This window comes from Bemisia tabaci, chromosome 3, assembly GCF_918797505.1.
Source record: "Bemisia tabaci chromosome 3, PGI_BMITA_v3".
NCBI classification, from domain to species: domain Eukaryota; kingdom Metazoa; phylum Arthropoda; class Insecta; order Hemiptera; family Aleyrodidae; genus Bemisia; species Bemisia tabaci.
This window is the reverse complement of record NC_092795.1, coordinates 24,103,923-24,128,299: the sequence shown is the minus strand read 5'-3', so window position 1 is coordinate 24,128,299 and position 24,377 is coordinate 24,103,923. Positions and strand designations below refer to the sequence as shown.

The 24,377-nt window shown below is 39.5% G+C and overlaps 1 protein-coding gene across 1 annotated transcript; it reads right to left on the bottom strand.

The window, feature by feature from the left end:
• Window positions 1-835: 835 nt before the first annotated feature.
• stnB (stoned B) lies at window positions 836-24,343 on the bottom strand. Its single transcript, XM_019042439.2, has 13 exons — window positions 22,522-24,343; window positions 21,575-21,722; window positions 19,288-19,451; window positions 18,533-18,704; window positions 16,999-17,132; window positions 12,871-13,097; window positions 11,981-12,215; window positions 9,925-10,093; window positions 9,108-9,222; window positions 8,334-8,500; window positions 6,114-6,265; window positions 4,788-4,998; window positions 836-2,619 (listed from the first exon to the last, which is right to left on the bottom strand). The coding sequence occupies exons 1-13, from the start codon at window positions 24,341-24,343 to the stop codon at window positions 2,481-2,483; spliced, it is 3,855 nt and encodes a 1,284-aa protein (XP_018897984.2). The 3' UTR covers window positions 836-2,480.
• Window positions 24,344-24,377: the final 34 nt, after the last annotated feature.

Sequence of the window (24,377 nt, the reverse complement as noted above, 5' to 3'; positions counted from 1 at the left end):
ATCTTTAACAATCATAAACTATCAGTAAAATCTTAACAGCGGAGAAAGTATTTTTTTATCCGAAAGCACGAGAAGAGTGATTTTTAAGTGTCAAGTGAACTACGACAAAAGAGAGAACGCTCCAGGCCATAAATCCAAAATCCAAAAATTGTCTCTCTTATAATAGGTTCCTCTAAAACCGAGCGAAAACTGTTGAAATAGACAACCCAACTCTCCCATTGGTTTTTTTTTTCAAAACCAAAAGACATTCATACCGCGTAAAAACACAATCTTAAATTTAAGAAAAAAACAAAAACAGGCTGACATTGGGGGAAAGCCGATGATTTTTTTCACATAATCAGTCAAATGCAGCGGTCAAGGGGGGAAAAACATTTGTAGGCATTGTGTAATTGTTGGTCAATTCAAGGGATTAGCAGGGAGAGGATGATCTTTGAATGTTAGTGCATAGGCTCTAAGAATAGCTATGTTCTAAAAATAGTATTGTCGTTACTTTATAACCTAAAACAAGAGTAATAAAAGTATTTATTTTGCTTAGACAATCAATTATCAATGGAGAGAAATTAAAAGTAATTTGCCATGAAGGTACCGTTCTTATCAGTTGCTAACCATTGCTGAAAAGTACCTATTTTTTAAATACTTTTCAGGATGAAGTTTCAGAAATGATGAGCTATATTGCCACAATCTCATACACAACAGCCGGCTTTTTCAATATTCTATACGCATTACTAGTGACATTGTCAGAGAAATTATAAGCCAGTTTTCCAAGCAGGTCGAATTTATAAAAAACACCTCAAGGCCTTGGGAAGTTTAAAAAAAATGTTTAATGCAATTTAGCAGGGGAAGTTTTGAGAATTTTTCCAGGCAAAACTCATACAACTGCTGGAATATGTTTTCAGACGAAATTGATTATATTTAGGAGGAAAAATAAAATAAGCCATACAAGAAACAGATTGATACTGATTAATGCTAACAGATACAATATCTTACAATTAAATGTAGTATTTATGATTTCATTCGAGTCTTGTGAAGGTCAGAAAAGAAAATTGATGAAAATTACAGCATTGGCCTAAATCTAACATTTGAATAAACTCAGCGATACCCTATTTAAGTACACAAGCCGCTTTTTATTCATGATATGCAAAAATACCTTTTAAAATAAGTATTATCAACAAGTATTAATATATCTCTAAATTAACTAAAAATACTTTTTGTTTCCATTCGGTTGAAACGCTCACACAAAGAATTCTCGAAGGGCAAATTCCAAGAGAACATATTGCACTGATACCAAATGTATTAGAAAAATGTCTTGAACAAAAATAAATCTCACAGATAACTGAGTGTATATCAAAAACAATTTTCAGTGCATTCACTAAACTAGTGCTTTTTACAGTTAAAAAAGAGAGAGAAATCAGCAAAAAGTACGAATCTATTAAATTACAAGGGCTCCCAATTTTATTACGTATATTAGATCCAAGTTGTTGAAATTGCAGTATATTTTGATCCAAAGATCGCACAACCTCTAAATTATATTTACGTTTTCGATACATCCACTTTTTATCTACCTGGAATTATTTTCATGGAGAGCCCTGATTTGTCACCAAATGATTGACAAAGCCAAGTTCACCTATGGTTATTTTAGTAGAGTATCAAGCAGATGACACTGAGAGTAATTACATTAATTCTGTGCTCTCCAAGCACCTGTTCTCTGAAACAGTAATCAAAATTTTATTCAAATAATTATTTTTCTTTTAGCTTTGTTTTTATACGTATCCCTTATGCATGATGTAATATTATCTTCGGAATTATTCCAATTTTAAAACCGGGAATAGAATCCCATGAATTTCAGTTTTGATTTAAAATGTTTGCAGAGAAAACATATATGTTGACCGATTTAAGGACACCTGGAATAATAGCTCCTATGTTTCTTCAGAATCAGTAAAATAAACAGGGCATACAGTACGAGAATAACAAAATTAGAAAGTAACGCGCGGTATTTCAACTCATTTTAACGTATTCACCGTCCATTCATGTTTTTTTTTTAAAAAATTCAAATAATTTTTTCCCCCAAATTTCGGGAGAGAACAGAGGCAACTTATCAATTTCCTTCATTAGGTAGATTTTACAGCTTTCAAGCAAAGATTTTCAATTAAACTGACAACCCAAGTTACATTATGCCCACGCACTGTTTGTAAGCTGATATCAACATGACACCAATAGTATCATATTATAACCGGAAAGCATTATGAAAAAATACTGCTCAAGTTTTCAAAACATGTCCCAGATTTTAAAAAACAAGGCCTGATTTTCTCGAGACGGTTTATTCAAGGAAACTGACTTACTTCAATTAGAGTGTACTCCCATGAAGATAATTTTTTCTTACTGTCATCTATTTGAGATCCATAGGAATAGAGTAAACACAATTTTACATTGAATACAACTTTAATTTCGAAAGTTTTATTTGAAAACCACGGCACCACGGCTTAGCCTGAAGAGTCGCTGTCTGAATCAGGTGCGGGTGGAGGGGCAGCGGGCTGTTCTTGAATCGTCGCCGGTTGTGATTTCCTTGTTGCAGCGATGTACTCATTCGGGCCCTCAGCTTGAGTGAATTCAATGCCAACCCTGAGACAAAATTAAAATGTATCCTATTATTCTCGAAAAACATTCACCGCAGAAGTATTTTTTAAGACCACTTATCCTATACCCGAAGCAAATTCACAGCCTTATGTTAAACGGTCGTTTGTATGAGTGAAATGTAAAACAAGCAGGAAGCTCCAACGCATTGGCGTCGGAGAGCGGCTCTGGGGGCAGTAGTTGTAGTCAAGAATGAGGGCCTAGACACATTTTGTCATTGATGTACAATCCGACAACTGTCGATTCAATCAACGAAAACGATTCAAACTGTCGAATCGCCCCAATGGCCACGATAGTTGTTAGACGTTTACGGTTTCCCTGGTAACCTTTGTTTGCTATCAGCTGATATCAAGTAATATGACTAGGAAGCTCCAACCCAGTGGTTAAAGCTTCCTTAACCGCGAAAACTTTAAAATTCAAATTTTCAAATTTTGAACGTAAAGTACATTTTTTCCATCACGAGATAAAAGCACAAACAAGTTTTGAATTGTTGACTGTATCACCATGATTCCAAAAATACAATACACAACATAGCATTGACTAACAATAAAACAGTATGCAATAAAATAAAGTCATGACAAGGAACATAGCCGAAAATGGCGCCGATTCCCATCAACCAACGCGCGGTCTCTACAATGTAACATGCTGCATTGATACTCCCCAGCTGGGACCGTCCGGAATAGCAGCTCTAGTGCAAGCACCAGAGCCGCTAAAAAATATGAGTCGTTTTATGTTATTGGAGACACGTGAGTCAGAGAGATTCGGGTCGCAGCGTCACGTCGCAAAGTTTCATTTAGGAACAACACACTCGTTTGAAAACTTCAGTAAACTTTCTTTTGGAATGTTTTGCGATTTTCTTCTCTTTCATCTCATGATTGGATGAAAAATTTTGGAGTTGTTGCTGTCAAACATACGCGAATTAAAAAAAATAAAGTGTTGGGGTGCATTTTGAAACATTGCAATGCCATTGACTCTCGCTCTTCCTGTCTATGATTCTAACAGGAAATATTTTATTTGAATTTTATTTTTCTCTTCACCACCGGTGACAAAAAAGTGATGAAACATTCTTCGCCTTCATCTGAACGACTAGGCAAAAATAATAGCTCCTTAATGATGGAACGATCACGCGGTCTCAACGGCTGGGAGGAGAACGTGGCTTTGTTTATATAGTTCTTGTTTGGAATCCAGTTTTTTGTGCGGGGGAAGGAGAACCCCTGGTCTGACAGATTTGATTCTTTTCGACTCGATAGCCCCAACAAAACCGTATTTCCTCAGCACCAAAGATCTTAGATTTGAGAAAGAGGAAAAGGAAGAAAAAAAGAACGGATAAGAAAAAGAAATAAAGCAAAAAAGAGGAAAGAAAGAGGAAAAATAAGGAGAATTAGGAGAGAAAGGATTAAAAAGGAATGTCTTTCCGATTCTGTCTCTTTTCCATTCTCCTCCTCTGTTTTTTTCTCATCTTCCTCTTCTTTTTTTTCTATTCCCGTCTTCATTTCTTCATCTTCTCCTTGGAGATCCAGTGACATGATTTTTCCCTACTATTAAGTTCTCTATTATTATTCTCTGTTTTTCTTTTTTTCCTCCAATCCTCTAAATATCACGTTCATTGTCCTTCACTACTACTTTCCAAATGTGTTTTTTTTTTTTTTTTTTTTTTTTTTTTTTTTTTTTTTTTTTTTTTTTTAATCAACCCTTTAACCTAACTATAGAGGTATTAATGGCCAGTTACTAAGACACCGCTGTACACTGGGAAAAAAACACATTGTATCTTGAGTCCAGACTCTTGAAAACATTGACAAGAAAAGTGACTCTTGATTCAATCAGATTTAAGCTTAAATCAAAAGGAAATCTGCTCAAATTAAGAGGCTTGGTTCTTGATGTAAGCAAAAATCCGATTGAATCAAGAGTATTTTTTCTTGTCAATGTTTTCAAGATTCTGAACTCTAGATCAAATGTGGTTTTTTTTCCTATTTTTTCTTGTCGATGTTTTTAAGAGTCTGGACTCTAGATCCAAAGTGTTTTCTTTTTCCAGTGTACGCTCAAGACAACGCTCATTTTGTCACTCAGCAGCCTCCGTCTAATTTCCCTCAGGAGTTGTCGGGTTTCATACGCATCTTTTACATGCTAAAACATTCGAAATAATTATCGAAGCATACCTGTATTCGTGGCGTGCCAAATGCCGCACGTACTTTTCCGGAGGATTATCGCTGTCCGAGTCGTGGATCGATACGGAGCGAACCGTCGTGTGCGATACTTGGGTGGTGGGCATCGTGAACTCCACGTAGCAGTATTTGCTCAGCTCCTCGGGGATCTGATCGTACGACGTCAGATTCATCTTGCAAACGAAATTATGCGTCGTGTAAGCTCCTGAAGCAAAACAACCGGGAAATATAAATTAAAAATGATGGATTTGCGTCAACGACTCGCATTTTGATGGGGGAATTCTAGCGACACTCAAAAAACAAGTATGTGAAGAGTGACTTACCGGCCGAGTTATGGATCATGGAGCCATAGAATATAGTTCGTGGAGCCATGCTCATAGGTTCACGACCAATAAAGTATGGCTCAGAAAGCCATACTGTGGAAGGTAAGTCAGTTTGGTTAGAAATTATGGATCTCCGAGCCATTTTTTATGGGTCTCAGAGTCATACCTTTTTTTGAGTGAAGGAAACAAAAAGTACGATTTCTCCAAAGGCCAACTTATTTCTGCATCCAATGTGGCGGTGGCCCTTTTAGAAATGTGGTTAATGCATAACTGAGAGCATATTGACCTTATGATTCTTACCCTAATCACTCTGATCTCATTAGCGATTATCAAAGTGCGAAATCTCGTATCTCCATTGTGGTGTTTCAAAATTTCCGCTCTTATTTTATTTTTTCGGAGAGAAGCAAACCAATTTTATACCTTGTACTGATGTAAACTGAAGTGCAGTTCTCATGTAACCAAATGTATTACTAGTCACACTAAAAGGCAATTGTTCCACGACGGATGTCGGTTATCCAAAGTTAAGTATTAATTTCCAGAAACTACTGTCCTTTTGATCGAAAACTGTAGTGTTCCATTTGAACTCGATCCTTGTGACCAAATGGCCTGCTCTTTAAGTCTTTTAAAACCTTAGTTTTATCTATCGCAGCATAGCAAAGCAGTTCCTCATTACCATCCGCATTCGATTTCCGGTGAAAATGCAAGAACCTTGTATAGTTCAATAAAAATCAGACCGATAAAACGTCAAAATGAATTAAATGCAATGAATTTACATAGTAAACTTAGGATTTTCTTTAATATGTTTTATAAAAATAAGAAAGCGCTACTTAGATTTGCTTTAATTGTGTTAAACTCAATGACAAGACACGATATTATATAGTCGGAGCACATTTCTTAAAACATGAGAGTATCATCTAATTTTGAAGGAGAATTTTGCGGTTTGGTTTTTGGCAACCCTTTGTTGCAGGAAATTAAATTTATAACAGCCAAAACGTACCTTGACCCTCCTTGGGCAATCGGGGCATCCGCCAGACTATTGACCTGTGCTGATGCTCATATTTTGCTTGACCCGAGGTCACCTCCATTAGTTGCGGCTCTAGATTGTCAACTGCTCCCAGGAACCTCTCGATACCTTTTACTTTACCCGTCCTGGACGTAAGATAAAAACAAAAGTAATTATTATTATAAGTGTTTTTGAAAGTAAGTAGATACAACAGTGATAGTCAGCATTATCTAACCCATTCTCAACGAAATGCAGTACTTCATACGCCATGTCAGGTTTATTTTCTATTAAATCGCAACAAAGAAAAACCTTTATCGTTCGGGAACTGTATTTTGTCATGGAATTTAATATTTTTTCTACTGTAATTTCCCGTCGTTATGGATTTGTACAATTACAAAATTGTTGACTCATTTTAAATCCCTTCTTATGTTTTTGAGGTATACCTTTTGAAAGTTCAGTCAAACTAAAAATTACAATTTTCTGATAGAATTTTGCATGTTCGAAGTGTGTTCAGCCCTTAAATGCCCAAGCCTGGTCAAATTAAACCGAGAATTCCTAAAATTCGTGATCCGCGGGTTGTATAAATCTAATTTGTACGAGCTTCAAATATAGATATTCAAATACATCACAAAAAGAATAAGACGGCAAATTCAAAAAAAAAAAAAAAAAAAAACAAGCAGTTCCAACGCCAAAGCGTTGAAGGGCGCTTCTTTAACACTGCGCATGCGAGGAACGTTTTCATACGGCCAAGCGAGAGTATTGCGGACGGACGATGTATAACAAATTGCCTACGTGAAGGTGGTCCGGCAGCAACATACCCGCCGCTAGTCTCTGGAAAACAATAGAAAATAGTAGTTGCGTACGTTGCCAGCGAGCGCGCTGCGAGCGCATCTGTTTCAATTACCTAGCATCGAGTCGGGCCTCTAACTTTCTATTCTCTCTGACATAACCTTAAACCTTCAACCCAGAGCCGCAAACAGCTGACGCTTGACGATGCTGCGCCGAGAAAATGAACCAATCACAAAATAGCACAGTAATACGTCACTAAAATGAAGAGATCACGTGACTGTTCGTGATTTTTTCGAATCAATCTGAAACTACAACCTCGAATATGAGGCATTTAAGCATAACGAAGCCCCAAAATAGTTTAACCAGGTAATACGTCCGTGCGAGATTGTTATGCTTCAAAGCAAAACATTTCACGAAAACTTTTACGAATACCAGATGCAGAAGAAAATCAAATTTTCCCGGGTGTACCAGAATGGCGTCATTACCCATAAGGCAAAACGGTATGTAGTATAGTACATGTTACATCGGGGGAGTCGAACGGCTGGAAAGGGCGCATCTGGTACCCAGAAGCGCCCCAAAAAACTAGTGTCAGCACAGCCGAATACAGGAGGGACGTATTTGGGCCTCGTCTTTTAATTTTCTCCCAAATCTACATAGTGACAACTGATTCGTGCCTTTAGAGTGCAACATTGCGAGTTCTTGCCTTGCGCCATACGCCTTCAATTTTGCAGAAGCGACACGGACACGGAGTTTAAATATTAGGGCATACGACAGTGCGGTTAGCACGAAACGCGCACTAGCGCCTACAAGACTGCATGGATACTTCATGCATTGCGCGTACACTGCGGAGGATACTTCTCGCATTGCACGTCCGTCACGGTGCGTACGCGCAATGTGTGAAGTTTCCATGCAGTCTTGTAGGCGCTAGTACGCATTTGCGCCGGCAGCGCTGTGCTTGGCTCTAATATTCGAACTCGCGGAGTCAGTATTTTTCAACTCACGATTTTGGAGTGTTTGTACACTCTGTATCGATGCAAGCCATCAGGCAACAATAGTTGTCGCACTGCGCCGTCATCAACGCGCGTCCAATTTAGAACGGATATTTTTTTAAAAACCAGATAGTTAAGCTACTTTTCACCGGGTTCAGAAATCATGTATGTACCAAAGAACTTAAAACATTAACATTGCTTCTCTAAAAATCTTGACGACGAAAGGAAACCTCACACTGAAAAAAAAAAGTATTTCTTCTTAAATCAAGAATTTTTCTGGTTAATATAAGCTACTTTTTTGCTTGACCCGAACATTATTTTTCTTGTATCAAGAAAAAGTCAGCTTAAAGCAAGATAAAAAAAATTCTTAGCGGCAAACTCAAGAATTATCACTCTTGATTCAAGTTACTTTTTTTCAGTGCAGATTTATCATTACCTTCGGTGAGCTGATTTCACTGAGCCGTAGCGGAAATGTTTTTCAACTCGGAACAAGTATATCCAACACTCGGGGATAGGGAATCGTACCATCACATCTTCACAAGGTATTTGACCTAGTTTTCTACTCGTGAAGCCAGGGACCAATATATCTGCCCGCAAATCAACCTAGATGGACAAAGAGAGGAATGCAGTCAGGTTTCGTGAAGTATCTTGAACAGCTTGAATCAAAATGCAATCACAGACAGAGGCTGATCCAGCAATTTGGCAACAACGGATTTCCTCCATTTAAACCTATGCTAAGTAATCGATTCTCGTCGGAGCACCTGGCCCCTCCAAGAATCGATACATTTCCATAGGTTTAAATGGAGGAAATCCGGCGTTGCCAAATTGCTAGATCCGCCAATGATCAGAGAAGTATATGCAATCCTATAATAATGGCATACAACTCATTCCACCACAAATGATCAAACAAGAAAACATTTTCCAAGAACAGTTTCACACACGCTTTGCGTAAAATGTAGCATAAGCATTTTTTTTTTTTTTTTTTTTTTTTTTTTTTGGTGCAGTATTCAAAAACGCTTTTTACGTAATTTATTTTCCTGTACAAGTGTGTGCTCTTAGAGATGTATCGATCTGGTTTATTTCCGCTGAACTTGGTACGAATCAAGGGTTTCTCAATCACTTTGACTTTTCATTATACCAAGATAGCTCCCTGGCAGATTTTAAAAATATTCTCATAAACCTATCATTAATAAGAAAAACGAAATTAAACCTTGTTTCCGGTGATGCACATAGTTGTCTTCAGCTGCAAAGGTAGCTCACGATTCCTAGGCGGTCTAACTCGAAACCTCATTAGTTCAATATAACAGGCATCTGGTGGTTTGAATCTGTCAGGACAGTAAAATGAGACGTGAGTATTCATTTAGAAATTTAGAAATTTATATTTTTAATCTTTTAGTCGATTGGTTCGCGGATCATAATATTGAAATCAAGAAACAAGTCCCGAGTTAAAAGCCGAGACATTTACCCCTAAACTTAAAATTGTGCAGATTTTTTTGGCCTAATTTTACATAATATAAGAAAAAGCATGAAAATATTTGGACAAAAGCATTTAATTTTTTTTTTTTTTTTTTTTTTTTTTTTTTTTTTTGCGTGTTGGCAAAAAGAAAAAAATGAAATTCTGGACAATCTCAATGAGGGTGTACATCACTGTGCATGCGACATGCTTTTTGATCAATCTAAAATTTAAAACCAATTTCTCGATAAATTCTCGGGAAGATCGGTCGTTTGAGCGTCTCTTATCCTCCTCACTCTTTGAGAAACATCACCCTCAATGATACAGAGAGTACAGCTCATTGAGCTTGGTTGTCCATGTCACAGATCACTTTCTGGTTTGACCATCGCCGTAAATATCGATCATTTTGTTTCTTAGAGGACAATTTCTCAATGAAAAACTGGTCAAACGGTATCGGTGCTGACGTTCGGACAAATTGTACTCTTATTAGTAGATTGCTGGACTTAAGCACCAAAATTATTTTGCGACTAGCATAGACCTGATCCAATTTTTTGTGAAAATCTCTCCTAAATACCTAATTGTTTTATTAGTTTCGTAATTGTCCAGTTGAACGCAGTTGTGGAATTCGACGGCTTCCAGACGAATCCACTCCTCAGTGACAACCGGAATGATGTCATGTCTACCGACCACCTCCTTCCCCTGCCGCACCATGTCGTTAACGCCCAGTTCCACGTCCGGCATACCTACGGGGCGAAAAAAATTGAAAAAAATGAAAATTCTGCGGAGCAAGAACACGGTGACAAGTTCTTGAAAAGTCGGAAAATGTCGTCGTTTCAAACTACAAATTTTAAAATTATGTGAAAAGTTTAAAAAGATCCCCTTCGCTTCCATTGCTTTTTATTTTTATAAGTATCAAAATTTCCACCTCATGGAAAAGAAGCTGTTGATTCCCAATATTCCTGAGAAGTTAAGCGAGTTGGACTAAATTTCGTTATTTGGTACTTCAATTTCTGGCTCAGTTTAATGAGCCTATTAGTTGGACGTATTTCTGTCAAACGGAACTAAGCGCCAATTTGAGTTCATGTTGAGGAATTTAGAATGCCGGATAGCGCGTCCCTGGTAAAAATTGGCGATAGGAGCTGCATTTCAAAATACCATAGGAGTTCTTATAGACGACTGAAGAAGGCGATAGAAAATCATATAGCTGGCTGTAGAAAGTGGAAAAAATCATACGGCCGGGCTACACGAAGCGATAAAAAATTAAACAGCCGGGCTATAGTTACTGTCGCCGGGCTTTACACTTTATCGCCTGGCTGTTGCTTTTTCGCCATCGGCTATGAAAGGCTATAAGAAATTGTGTAGAAATTTGTGTGCTTTGTAAATCCGCAAGTTTGTACGGAATCACCTTAATATTTACAAAACGCACATTATATTTTCCTTTACCACACATTTTTTTTTCATCAATTAAAATGAGAATAATCCATACAGAGTGTGCAAACATTTCAAGGTCGTGAGTTGAAAAACGCTGACTCCGCGAGATTAAATATTAGAGCCTAGCTCAAAGCGGAGCGGCGGCGCACTGGCGCCTACAAACCTAACAGGGATACTTCACGCACTGCGCAATGTGTGAAGTATCCCTGTTAGGTTTGTAGGCGCCGATGCGCGTTTCGCGCTGGCTGCCCGCCCGCAGCGCTGCGCCGCAGCGTACCACGGCGCTTGAAGCGACTATTTCACACCAGAGGTATTGCACAGTATCGTACGAAATTGAAGGCGCTCCAACATATTAGGAATGGCAGGCATCCTTCAAAAGTACGGAGCTTCCCTCACAAAATAAATCAAGATACTACGGCCCAAAAAGAGAGCGGTAGTCCAAAAACTCACTAAGTCCTAGCATCCGTAATTAGTAACGGATAGCATACACTTTATCGTCAGGCTGTTGCTTAGTTGCCATCGGCTATAAAAGGCTATAAGAAATTGTGTTGCCGGCTATAGAAGCTATTGGAAATCTTACAGTCGGCTGTGGGTCTATGGTATTTTGGAACACAGATTCTACTGCCAATTTTTACCAAGGGTTCTGTCAATCGGAACTACGTGTAAGCGCCATGGAAAAGCATTGCGAGTATAAGACGGAATGAGCTCGACGCCCGGTTCCGTCGCCAATCAAAGCCCCCCTCTACCTTCCTCCCCCTCTGGCGCTTAGTTCCGTTTGACAGAAATGCGTCCAGTTTTCCTATGCACACGAGTGTTTTTACGGATGGGCTAGAAATTGGAGTTCCTAATTGCAAAAGTTAGTCAAATTATTCGTTTTAGAAGATGGGGTCACTTCGTTGTTAGGGTTTATTCTAAAATCTACCGAGAAAAATCTAATGAAAAATAAACTCTTTTTTAAGAAATCTTTTTTCTCCAAAAGGAGCAGTCGCGAGGAGTGAATGATCGACTATTGACATCTCCCCATTTGAAGCTATAGTTAAGAATCGATTATTATTGAGGTGTTTGCAACGAACACCCTATTTGTCGATCCTTTTCCATAGGTTTGAATGGTAGATCAATCGATATATTGCAAAGCACGCCGCGCCACTGGAAATGAATTGATGTTACATTTGAAGTTTCATTGCGCTACAAACACTCACCAGACAAAAATCCGAGGAAGAAAAGTCGAACTCTTGCGATTTGTTTTTCGACGATTCCGAACTCGGTTTGTTCGACGTAAATCTCATCGACGGCTGTGATCTGAACCTCTTCCATCTTGTAGTTCAGCGCTCGGTCCCTGTGCGCTGGTAGCTTGAACAACGCCTCTTCTATACACACACTGAATTGCTTCATGTCTTCGTAGTTGTGAGAGCCGAGCTTGAACAACTGCGAGATCTGAGAAGCGGTAAAAACACTGAATTACTGCTGTGCGGGTGACGATAGACTTCAAGCACAAGGGAAAATGTTTGTTCTTTAAATACTAAACCCACGAGCGGTAGCAAATCCAGGGGGGGGGGGCATGTGGGGGTATGAAAGGAAATACAGGGAAACAATGAAGGAAGTTTAAGTAGAATACCTAAAATGTACCACCAATAACTTTTTCGATCCTAGTTGGGTCTGTTTTTCTCTTTATTGGGGGGAGAGGGAATGAAAAATATCACTTGGTTTTCACTTAAAACATACTGTTTAGTGTAGCTACTGTCCTCGAATTGGTTGTCATTTTTGCATAATACTATCGCGCCTGCAAACATTGTAAATACTCGCGAAGAATTGAAGAAAAAGGTGAAAAATCTGTCAAATGTGTACATTCAATGTTTCACAAATCATAGACTAAGACCACTTGAATGATTATAGCAGGGAATGGTACTTAAAAAACTACTTGAAATTCGACTTGGGGGAGGCTCTTTTTGAGACATAATACTGGGGAGACCCTCCGAGCCCCTTATTTCCTAGGAATGTCCACTCTGCATCACCGAATAGTACCTCCTTGAGCTAGCCATTAAACAAAAATCTTTGAAGATATTCATAAAATTAATTTAAGAATGCTAACCTGTGGCGCGTGCTCAACAGGCAGTCCCAGTTTTTTAAGATCGCTCCCAAATTCCTTGCATCCTTGATAGTCTCCTTGGATTGCGTACGCGGCAAACTGACTCAGTTTATTGGTCAGCCTTTCCGCCTTCGTGTGCTGTCCAGGTCGAATACCTGGTCGCTCTTTGTAAAACACGAACTGTAGTTTGACGGTAAAAATTTTACCAAAGTTATCATACTGTTGAGCACCTGAAAAAACAACATGCAAAAATGAGAAGTCCATTCACCAGTTGATACTGAAGTTCCTGTCATCGAAAATTAATTATGAATGGTAAGAAAATAACTTGGAAGAGTTTGACAAAATGACTCTAAGGTTAAAGTTTCAAATATACATTGCGTGTTTCTCGTTCTTAATCGGATTTTAAGATTTTTGGCTCAATAAATTTTCACTACAATGAAACAATAACTCCCCTTCCCCCTCTTCCCCTTTTCAGTGATTTAGTTGCCATGGGGATGTTGTGTAGGGAATCAATATAAGGGAAGAAGATACTGCAGTACACCCATGCTTTGGCTCTCAGACTTTCAGAGCTATGTAAGGAAAAATTGCAACTGATATCAATTTTATTGCACAAAATACCCATAAGAGGAGCCCCTTCATTTTTTAGATAGGCAACATACACAACACTTCAATGCGATGACATTAATTTAACCATACAATCGCATTTAATCGCAACCTGTACCATTTGAGTTGTTGCTCAACAAGCTTACTGTGCATCGACTTGTTTTCTGAACAAATTGCGCAACAGGTCGCTCGACAGTCAACAAGAGGGCAATTTTAAGGGTTTGATTAATTAAGTTCCGGAAGTAGAAATCTCCACCTATCGCAAAAAGGCCGGTGAAGAGTTCCTATTTCTGTCTCTGTTTACTGTAAAATTATACGCGAGAGTGGCTAATTAAATTGCGAACCCTTGACTCTGGCAAGATCTGTATTTACAGAACAAACCTCATTCGCCAAAGCTTTTCTGGCATGGTCATGTTAACATGATGACAGAAAGAAGGTTGCCAAAATAGAGGCATGATTGGGTTTCTCCTGGGAGTAGATAGAGCACCTTTATAGACAGAATATGGCCATTTGTATCTTTTTACTACAGGAAAACTGTGCCGCTTTTTGATTGGTCAACGTGTTTTTAGGCTTCATGATGCTCTTACGGCCGTGAATAGACAAACAAGAAGGCGGCTCATCGTAACATCGATAAGAAGCTAAAATTTGACAAAAATTTCAATTATACGGCAGTAACAATTTAAACTAGCATGTCTACGATGATCATTTGAAAAAACACATGAAAACACTGTTGAATCGACTTTCGCCTTAACTACAGGAGGATGTAAGATGTGCATAACCTTAAACTTTCTTGCTGATAACAGCCTTATCTTGTTTGTTTATTTACGGCCGTAAGAACATCGTGTCAGCCTATTTTCACGCGACCAATGAAAAACCGGCACAGAAATGGCCATGCTCTGTCTATGAAGGTACTCTAAGAGTAGACGAAGGGGACGCCCAGTGAAAGGATGGCGTCAGGGGATTTTACAAGAAATGAGGAAGTGCCTATACTCTCAGAACAACTACGGAAGGTTGGGTGTCGCAGAGCGCCAGCGAACGCTGTAAAAGCGGGTTTTGTGTATAAATCTACGTCAAAGCAATGTCTTTCTACTGGATTTAATTTATGTTTAAACGTCACAAGGTGCAAGAGAATGCAACTTATTGATTTTCTCGGCGCTGAGTTAGAGAAGAAGATAAAAGCGTGCAAGCGGAAGCCGAGACTGAATTTTGAGGCATTGCTCCTGCTCTTGCATAAACTGCATTATATCTCCAGGTTCATCCTGGGTGGAATAAAAGTAGATGTAAAAAACCGCATATTATTTTTCCCTCGAAACTTAATTAGATCGAACAAGATGTAAAAGTCACACGATTCGAAAAATGGCACGGAAAGAGCGACGCCAAGAATGGCACAATTTGGGCCAGAAGGGATTTTTCTGAAACCGGGCCCAAACGATACCTTATGATACCCTAAAACTCTGGTAAAAATTTTAGCTTGAGTATACGCACCGTTTTTGAGAAATGGGGGGGGGCAAAGTTGCCAAATCGCCATCATTCTGGACAGCATTTTTACAGCAAAAAGACGGGAAAAATGGACGAAAAAGTTACACTATTGATGGGTTCGGGCTGTAAATGTTCTTATTGAGCCCCCGTGCATGTAACTGTGTTCAGTTTCAAAAATTTTGGACGTACAGTGGTCCATAAATGGGGAGAAATCGTGGACAGATAAGGATTCTTTGTCAAACTTTTTAAAAATGGAAGTAAAATTGTTGGTCTCCTGCAGAGATCATGGGGAACAATGTTCTTATCGGTCTTCAATGCATTCAATTGAGTTCAGTTTATCAAATTTTCATCGCACAATGGTCCAAAATGGGAAATCAGTGGACAAATTAAGATCTTCTGCCTAACTTTTTAAAAATGATGTACGACTATTGGTCCCCTGCAGAGATCATGGGGAACAATGTTCTTATCAATGCATTCAATTGGGTTCAGTTTATTAAATTTTCATCGCACAATGGTCCAAAATGGGAAATTAGTGGACAAATTAAGATCTTCTGTTGAAATTTTTGAAAAATAACATGAAACTATGAGGTTTTTCACTAGATTCGAAAGGTGTAAATTCAAAATAAGTTAGTAGCCAATAAAAGCTATCCATGTTCACTGTTTTGAACTGAACAAATGAGGTCTGGAAATGGTAATTCAGGAGGAACTTAGCTTTTGGATCCTTAAAATCCGGCTAACTGGGTGGTTTTTTTCCTAGTTAGTTGTCAGAGAATAATTGTAGTTAGAATAATACTTTACAATAAATCCTTTCTAAGGATTTAGGAAAGGTTAGGTTAGGTTAGGTTAGATTTCAACAGAAGATCTTAATTTGTCCACTGATTTCCCATTTTGGACCATTGTGCGATGAAAATTTGATAAACTGAACTCAATTGAATGCATTGAAGACCGATAAGAACATTGTTCCCCATGATCTCTGCAGGAGACCAACAATTTTACTTCCATTTTTAAAAAGTTTGACAAAGAATCCTTATCTGTCCACGATTTCTCCCCATTATGGACCACTGTACGTCCAAAATTTTTGAAACTGAACACAGTTACATGCACGGGGGCTCAATAAGAACATTTACAGCCCGAACCCATCAATAGTGTAACTTTTTCGTCCATTTTTCCCGTCTTTTTGCTGTAAAAATGCTGTCCAGAATGATGGCGATTTGGCAACTTTGCCCCCCCCCCCATTTCTCAAAAACGGTGCGTATACTCAAGCTAAAATTTTTACCAGAGTTTTAGGGTATCATAAGGTATCGTTTGGGCCCGGTTTCAGAAAAATCCCTTCTGGCCCAAATTGTGCCAAAAAACGGTCGTTTTTGGCGTCGCTCTTTCCTCAAAAGATCTTAGGATTTGTCTTATTTCGAGTTTGAAAGCTGAAAAAAGTGAGATACTCAGGAGGAAAGGGGATCTCCGGCAATTTCCACTTAATTTTGATTGGTAAGGCTCCAAACTTTTGAGAATTTTGCTTTCGAAAATTTAACGCAAAAGGTGAGACCTAAGATTACGAGTCAGGACTGCCCTAGCTCGCCGAAGAGTAAATTTTTCGTCACTGTCTGTGTTTTAGGTCAACACTTTCAACACAATTTACGCGATATTACGTACTGTTACACATTATTGATATACATTACTACTACATTTAGAATATTTTCTCAAAAAAGTTTCGTAACTCTGGTATATTCTACATTAATGAATTGAATAATTGAATGTAATTTTATTTCGGCCACGAAACTTCGAAGAATGGGTAAAATGTGTAACACATTGTATTCCCTATTATTGGACTGAAATGGAATAAATCGCTTATTGAAGGGTCTTAAAATCATGTTCGTACGTAGGTACTAGTTCTTGTCTTGATTTTAATTTACCCTTTTTATTGCACAATGTCTCTGATTAACATTAGGAGGATTTTATTTTTTGTACCTCAATGCCCTAAATTTTCGATTCACGATGTGCTCTGATTATTTTTCATGTTCCGGATACAAGCTGAATTCACAGGCAACTTACCAATCTCTGATACTGAGTAACAAGGCTGTAGTGGCAACTCTTGGAAAGGATCTTTGTCCTCTTGCTTATTCAGTAGCTGCAAAGCAGGAGTCTCTCCTTGGAAAACGAGGCGAACCCAGATTTTCTTCCAAAACCTGAAAGGATACGAGAAACAACCTTCAGTGCTAACCAATATACTGCAAAGAAAGTCTCCGACTAAATGAATTGAAGTTCTATATTATAACAGTTGAAATATAATATACAAATCATGTAGTGTACTTTGGTGATGTTTTTTATAATTTAGACAATTAGGTACCCCTAAGTTAAACTATTTTTGATCACATTTTTCACTGTTGTACACAAAAAATAGAATGGGCTGAGCAGAATTTGTTTCATGATAACATTACATGGAAATCTTGCCGAATTCATGAGACTTGTAAAAAAACACACTGCAAATCGTACAATTTGCGTAGTCTATGTCAAGGATCTTCCAATTCACTGCGTGGACGATCCCCGTCAATAAAATTTGCCTGGAGATGGACGTGAGAAAACCTATCCTAGATACATGAGCGATCTCACAAACTGTTATCAACCTCTCTGACGTATAATTTCAATTGCTTTAAATCATTTACGATGCTTTTTCTCTACATTGGATGACCATTGAGAGGTCGTGAGCTTAAGTCAAGGAATATTGCCGTCATTTTTTCACATATGCAACACGGACATCCACAGAGGTAGAGTAGTTGTATCCCAGCGTTTCCAGCCATGTCACGTTTTGTCGTGATAAATTGGAAGCAAGCCAAAAATTGTCATCATAATTCAACTGTATTCTATTTTATTTCGGCGACCTTAAAAGGATATAGGATGCTGTCGTAACAGATGAGATTTTCGATGTTTTTGCTATTCTCGCACATTATTCTGCACTCTTGAATCGAAAATGCCTACGATAATAAAGAATTAGTGATTTATCTATTAAACCCTGTGTACAATTTGTCGGGAAGCCATTACAATCTCAACACAGAGATCCTTTTATGAGTTTGGATATTGATGTCTGATACTGTCAGAGGCCTTACAAAAGGCTAAAAAATTTGAAACAAACATTGTCGGTAAAACTGCAAATCCTCCTTTTTGAAAAAAAAACTCGTTGTTTAAACATTATTAAGCGCTCTAAAATTGGAGACGACCAAAATACAACATTCTATAATTTAATCTTCTGTTCATTGATTTATATTCAAGTATATCTCAGAGGAAATGCCAAAGCCTTGTCTGCATCTCACTTCATTAAAAAGTAATGAAGTAAATAAGGTTTATAAAACCGAAAGGCTTTACTTCATGGTCGGTGACCTTTAATTTTCTCAAATTGAAAACAAGTTTCGCCCAACTTTCTTTTCTATTTGCATGAAAGATGCTCCTCCGGCTCCAGCAACTATAGAGTGAAGACCAAATTATACGCTGTTTCTGGCGGAATAATATTCAAGACTGCAGAAAGGTCGCTTATTGCTACCGCGGAAGTAAATTTTCTTCCTTTTCTGAATGGTGAAAAATTCAGACTTACCTTTGACCTGTGATCTTTTTCTTATTAGGCTGCCTGAGTTGCATTTCCCAACCAAGGCCGGTGTAATGAATCCTTGGAAAAGGCTCCAGAGGTTGAGAAACGTCCTCGTCAAACAGAGGTGTGGGTGGCGTCTCTTGAGAATCCGTCCTTTCCACTTTGACACCCTCGGAGGCTGTTTTTGACAAAATTCGGTGAACTAATTTAGCAATATGAAAATTAAATTTTATTTTATCAAACAGACATTCGCGGATTCGGAATGAATGAAACTGTTTTCAGGTCATTGAGGCAATCCTCAATCCTGTCGCCCGCCTTTTCCTCACATAATAAATTACGACACGTTTGACAAACCTCCCCTCCCCCCGCCTGTTTTCAAAAAATATGACCCAAAAATCATTATTCCTCCAAAAAAAAAAAATTGTAAAAATTTTAAAGCTTGCTTTGTAACTTCCTGTAGCTCCCTGTCCCAATTGCGAAACACCGTGACGCAGACTCAGGCCACTTTTTCTATAAATGCGTTGCGCACTTATAATTAGAAGAAACGGTCGTCATGTATTTTTCCAGGATTTTTTAAAAGCTAAAAAAAATAGGTTGCACACTCTAAGCGACGCTGCTATGTTGGTGGTTCGATTGTGCAAAATTTAATTCAATATCTGGTTTCATCAATTCAAAATTCTACGATTGACAAAAATAATTCAGTAATTTCATCACTTAAGCTCAATAGACTCTATAATATTGCTTGGTTGATCAGATCTTACGTGGTGCGAATATGAGCTCTCCGGGAGTTGTAGGTGGCGCATCGAAAGGATTGAATCGAGGGGCCGTGTCTTGGAAAGCACTGCTGCCTTGAGGACTCTTCGGTGGTGGGGCTAACGATGGTAAAATTCCTGCATCAAACTGGGCATCTTGAGCACCCTTTGGCCTACAAAAGTCATGAAAAAGATATTTATTTAAAAGACATAATAAAAGTTGAAAACACTTTTATAGTCTACTTTCCCTGGTAAAAATTGACGATAGGAGCTGCGTTTCAAAATACCATAGGAGTTCTTAAAGCCGACTAAAGAAGGCTATTGAAAATCATATAGCTGGCCGTAGAAAGCGGAGCAAATCATATAGTCAGGCTATACGAAGCTATAAAAGAGTATACAGTCGGGCTATAGTTCCTATCGCCGGGCTTTACACCTTATTGGCATTGGCTATAAAAGGCTATAAGAAATTGTGTAGAAATTCGTGTGCTTTGGAAATCATCAATTTTGATACGGAACTACCTTAATGTTTACAAAACACACATTATGTTTTCATTTAAAACATATTTTTTTCATCAATTAAAATGAGAATAATCCATACAGAGTGTGCAAACATTTCAAAATCATGAGTTGAAAAACGCTGACTCCACGAGATTAAATATTAGAGCCTAACACAAAGCGGAGCGGCGACGCACTGGCGCCTACAAACCTAACAGGGATACTTCACGCATTGCGCAATGCGTGAAGTATCCCTGTTAGGTTTGTGGGCGCCGATGCGCGTTTCGCGCTCTCTCCCCGCCCGTGGGGCCGCGCCGCAGCGTGCCACGGCGACTGAAGCAACTATTTCACACCAGATGTATTGCACCGTATCATAAGAAATTGAAGGCGCTCCAACATATTAAGAATGACAGGCATCCTTCAAAAGTACGGAGCTTTCCTCGCAAAATAAATCAAGATACTAAGGCACAAAAAGAGAGCGGTAGTCCAAAAACTAACTAAGTCCCAGTATCCGTATTTAGTAACGTCTAGCATAAACTTTATCGTCTGGCTGTTGCTTAATCGTCATCGGCTATGAAAGGCTATAAGAAATTGTACAGCCGGCTACAGAAGCTATTGGAAATCTTACAGTCAGCTGTAGGTCTATAGTATTTTGGAACACACATTCTACTGCCAATTTTTACCAGGGTTATCTTATTTACTCGATTTTTACTACGCCACATACTCGCGTAAAGTCGCGAGAAACTGATTTCAGATCAAAGCTCAAATTCGTCAAAAAACAATACAGTTCTGGTGAGAATAATCAATTTTCTACACTTTTGACAGTCCATGAGAAAGTAAACCTCATAGTCTATAAAAATTCCAAATTGGGTTAATTATACTAGACCATTTGGGAGTTGTTTTATGAATATTTCAGAACGAAATACATTGCGGATCCAAGACTGTCTAACCAGATCGGAGTTACTGCAGTTTAAAGTTAGCGTTTCAAAGAACCGACAGCTAGTCTCAAGAGAAACTATAAAATATTCTTGTCTTTCATGTTCATAGAAAAAAAATGTCAGATTATGCTGGACTTTTACACTCTTTTTTGCACAAAAATAATTCTAACTGCTCGCAATTTACTATCTTCGGGACACTACGAGAAATTTATTTATTTACTTATATGCCAAGAACCAGTGTTTCATCCCCACGAGACGTTAATCCCTATTCAGAAAAGTATGCCTCCGTAGACAAAGATCTATTTTCCCGTCAATGGCATTTAGATGTTAGCCTTTTTTTAAGACCCTCATTTAATTTGACCACAATGAGGGTCATAATTTGCATTGAAAAGAATTTGAAAAGTGTCTAAAACAAATTATTTTCAAAGCCCTGATGTGCCAAAGAAGAACGTCTTATGTGCATTTAAATGTTGCCAAATCTCAGCAGAAAACAAATTGAATTTTTGAGAGAATAAGTTAGAATACTCTTCATTCAAATTGTAAGATGCTCTAAATTAAATTACAAATACATTTCTCTGTAAATGCATGGAGAGTAATGCATGTATACAATTTGCTCGAAAAATAGTGTTCTATCATCAACTGCCGAAAGTTCATAATCATACGGCGTTTTTTCTAAGGACAGAGGAGTCAAAAACCATTCGGGTTAAACGTTGGCTTAGCTAGAGAGAAGATATGAGCTGTTTGCTGTAGTATGATGGCGAATTTCATGTATTAATGATATTATTTCAGTGATCAGTGATTTTAAAAGTGCATTTAAATTTCACACTATGCAAGTCTTAGGGTATAGTTTACTTGCTACTTACTTAATAAATACATTGAACCCATCCCCAGCTTCATCTGAGTCTTGTGAGTCTCCTTTCTGAACTCTCGCAGGGGTACTCTGAGGCACAGGCGGCGGTTCTTGAAGAGCTAAAAATGCATCAAATGTGTCGCCTGTTCCAAAGCCGGATTCTGAAAGAGTCATCATGGATGATTAGTATATTATGAGAAAGACGAACATAAGCACTGCTTTATATATTTTTATTTTTTCACCATTAAAAGAGGCTCTAAAAATAGTGTATTGCTTCTTTGTGAAAACTCAACATTAATTGAAAATAATTCCATTACATTCCAAATATTATCACTTTAAAAGAGGAGGTACGATGTCACGTGGTATAAAATCTAATCGTGCCTTTGCGACCCTTTTAAGACAAAACCAAAATATTGGTGCTGTCATTTTACCTCATGCTCATTATATGGACTACATTTTGCAATAAGGAACTACTACTGTTGAAACATTGTAGAAACCACTTGATATCTTTCAAATTCCTTATGCTGGTAGGTGCTTTCACGAATAAGCCAGAAATAGTGATTTCTCATTGCAAAATACGGTCCATATTATTTCAGACTCTTACGACAACTTCACTGGAAAAAAACACATTGTATCTAGAGTCCAGACTCTTGAAAACATTGACAAGAAAAAGGACTCTTGATTCAATCAGATTTAAGCTTAAATCAAAAGGAAATCCGCTCGAATTAAGAGGCTTAGTTCTTGATTTAAGCTTAAATCTGATTGAAACAAGAGTCCTTTTTCTTGTCAATGTTTTCAAGATTCTGGACTCTAGATCCAATGTGTTTTTTTTTTCAATGTTTATACGGAAGGCGAATATTATCCCCATTTCTTATCACAAATTGACGGATCAAAGTACACTTCCGTGACACCCCCCCCCTCCCCCGGTTTGCTGTGCAAGAGAAAAAGCAGAAACTTTACCTCCATCTGCTGGAGCTGCTGAGTCATCTCCAAATGCGCTCGTCGCCGCAAACGGATCCGCGGCAGGCGCCTTCGTGACGGCGCTATCGAATTTAGCTGCGAAGGCATCGAACTCGTCCTCCTGGGCAGCATCGAACGGACTCCTAGCCGGAGTCACCGTCGTCGCTGGCGCGGCGAACACGTTCGTGCTCGGAGGCGCCGCATAGCTTGGCACGCTCGAAAACGCGTCCCTCGAAGTAGCACTGGTGAAGGCTTCCGCAGGAGGAACACTCGAGAAAGCATCCGTTGGTTGAACAGAGCCAAAAGCATCCGTGGGTTGAACAGAGCCAAAAGCATCCGCGGGTTGAACAGCGCTGAAAGCATCAGTCGGTTGGGAAGCGCCGAACGCATCCACTTGTTGAGGCGGAAAGCCTTGATCCGATTGGATCGTCGGCTCAGCCGGCGCGAAGACGTCGTTTTCCAACTCGGAGTGGGTGCCAGGACTCGGCTGGGTGTGCGCCACCTCCGAGTGTGGAGACGCGAAAGCGGGAGGATCGCCCGGCGTCGGGATGTCCTTGCCCGACGACTGAGAGGGTTTCCGGGACCCTGCCGCCGAAGGGGCCTTGTAGCTGTCGACGGAGGCTCGGGACGACTTCCTCGAGTGGACCTGAGAGTTGAAGATGTCGTTGGAGGCGAAGTCCCGAGAGGTCTTCCTCGACGTCGGTTGGGACGAGCCGATACTCGCCTTCCTCAGCGAGGAGTCTGTGGGAAGCTCATTGGTGATCGAGACGTCCGCCGAAGAGTCCGCGCTACGCAGCACCTCCCCGGAAGTAACGCTCAGCTTATCGACGTCGCCTGTAGCCAGCGTGGTTTCGACTTTAGGTAATTCGACAGGTCTGCTCGGAGGAGGTGGTTTTGGAGGTTTAGGTTTCGGAGGAGCGGAACCTAGTTGAGCTGATTGTTCTATTATGTTAGAGGGTTGAGCGGGGGTTACCTCAGGAACCGGTGGCTCACTCCCTAGTAGATCTGAGTGCATGGAAACTGGGACTGGTTGAGGCTGGGAGAATAGATCCGTCGGCTGGGACATGAGGTCGGTGTCATCGAGGAGGTTTTGAGACTTTGCCTCTGTGAAACCTGGCTGTGAGGTGTCGAAGAAGTTTGGCTGATTAATATCATCGCCAAGCAGGTTTTGTACTTGTGCGTCTGGGGTGGGACTCGGTGAGTGTAGGTCTCGAAGGGGCGTGGGGCTGGGAGTTCTGTTGGCCTGCAATCGGTCAAGTAAATCGGAAGAAGTGGCCTCCATAGCCCCAGTGACGTTGAGGATCAAGTCCTTCGTCTCTTTGGAGGGAGGAGGCCTTGGAGGAGGTGGCCTCTTTGGGGTCCCGAAGGGTGGTGATAGGTCATTGCTTGTTTGTAGGTCGACCAAATGTGAGTCCTGCGATGAGAGGAGATCGTCTTGGCCACCGAAGAAATCAACGTCAGTCACACTTTCGACCACGGTCGTCACGGGAGCTTGAGTGTCCGGGACTTGGACATCACTAAAAATGTTATTGGATGTTACTTCTTGCGAAAAGAAGTTCGCGTCACCGGGAGGGTGTTCTTCGTTAACTGTGGTAAAAAAGTTGGCAGCAGCAGCATCACTGGAGCTGGTATCATCTGTGAATGCGAAAGGGTTTGTGCTCGCATTCGATGGCGTATAGGACGAGAGGAAAGGGTTCTCGCCCGTAGTGCTTGCGGCTGAAGTGAAGTCAACGTCGGATAAAAACGGATTGAAGCCGGATGTTGTGGTTGGCGCCATGGCTTCATCTGCCGGGGCCAAAAATGGATTAAAGGCAGAGGCCATCTTGAATGAGTTTGAATACAAAGAGTCTATACGA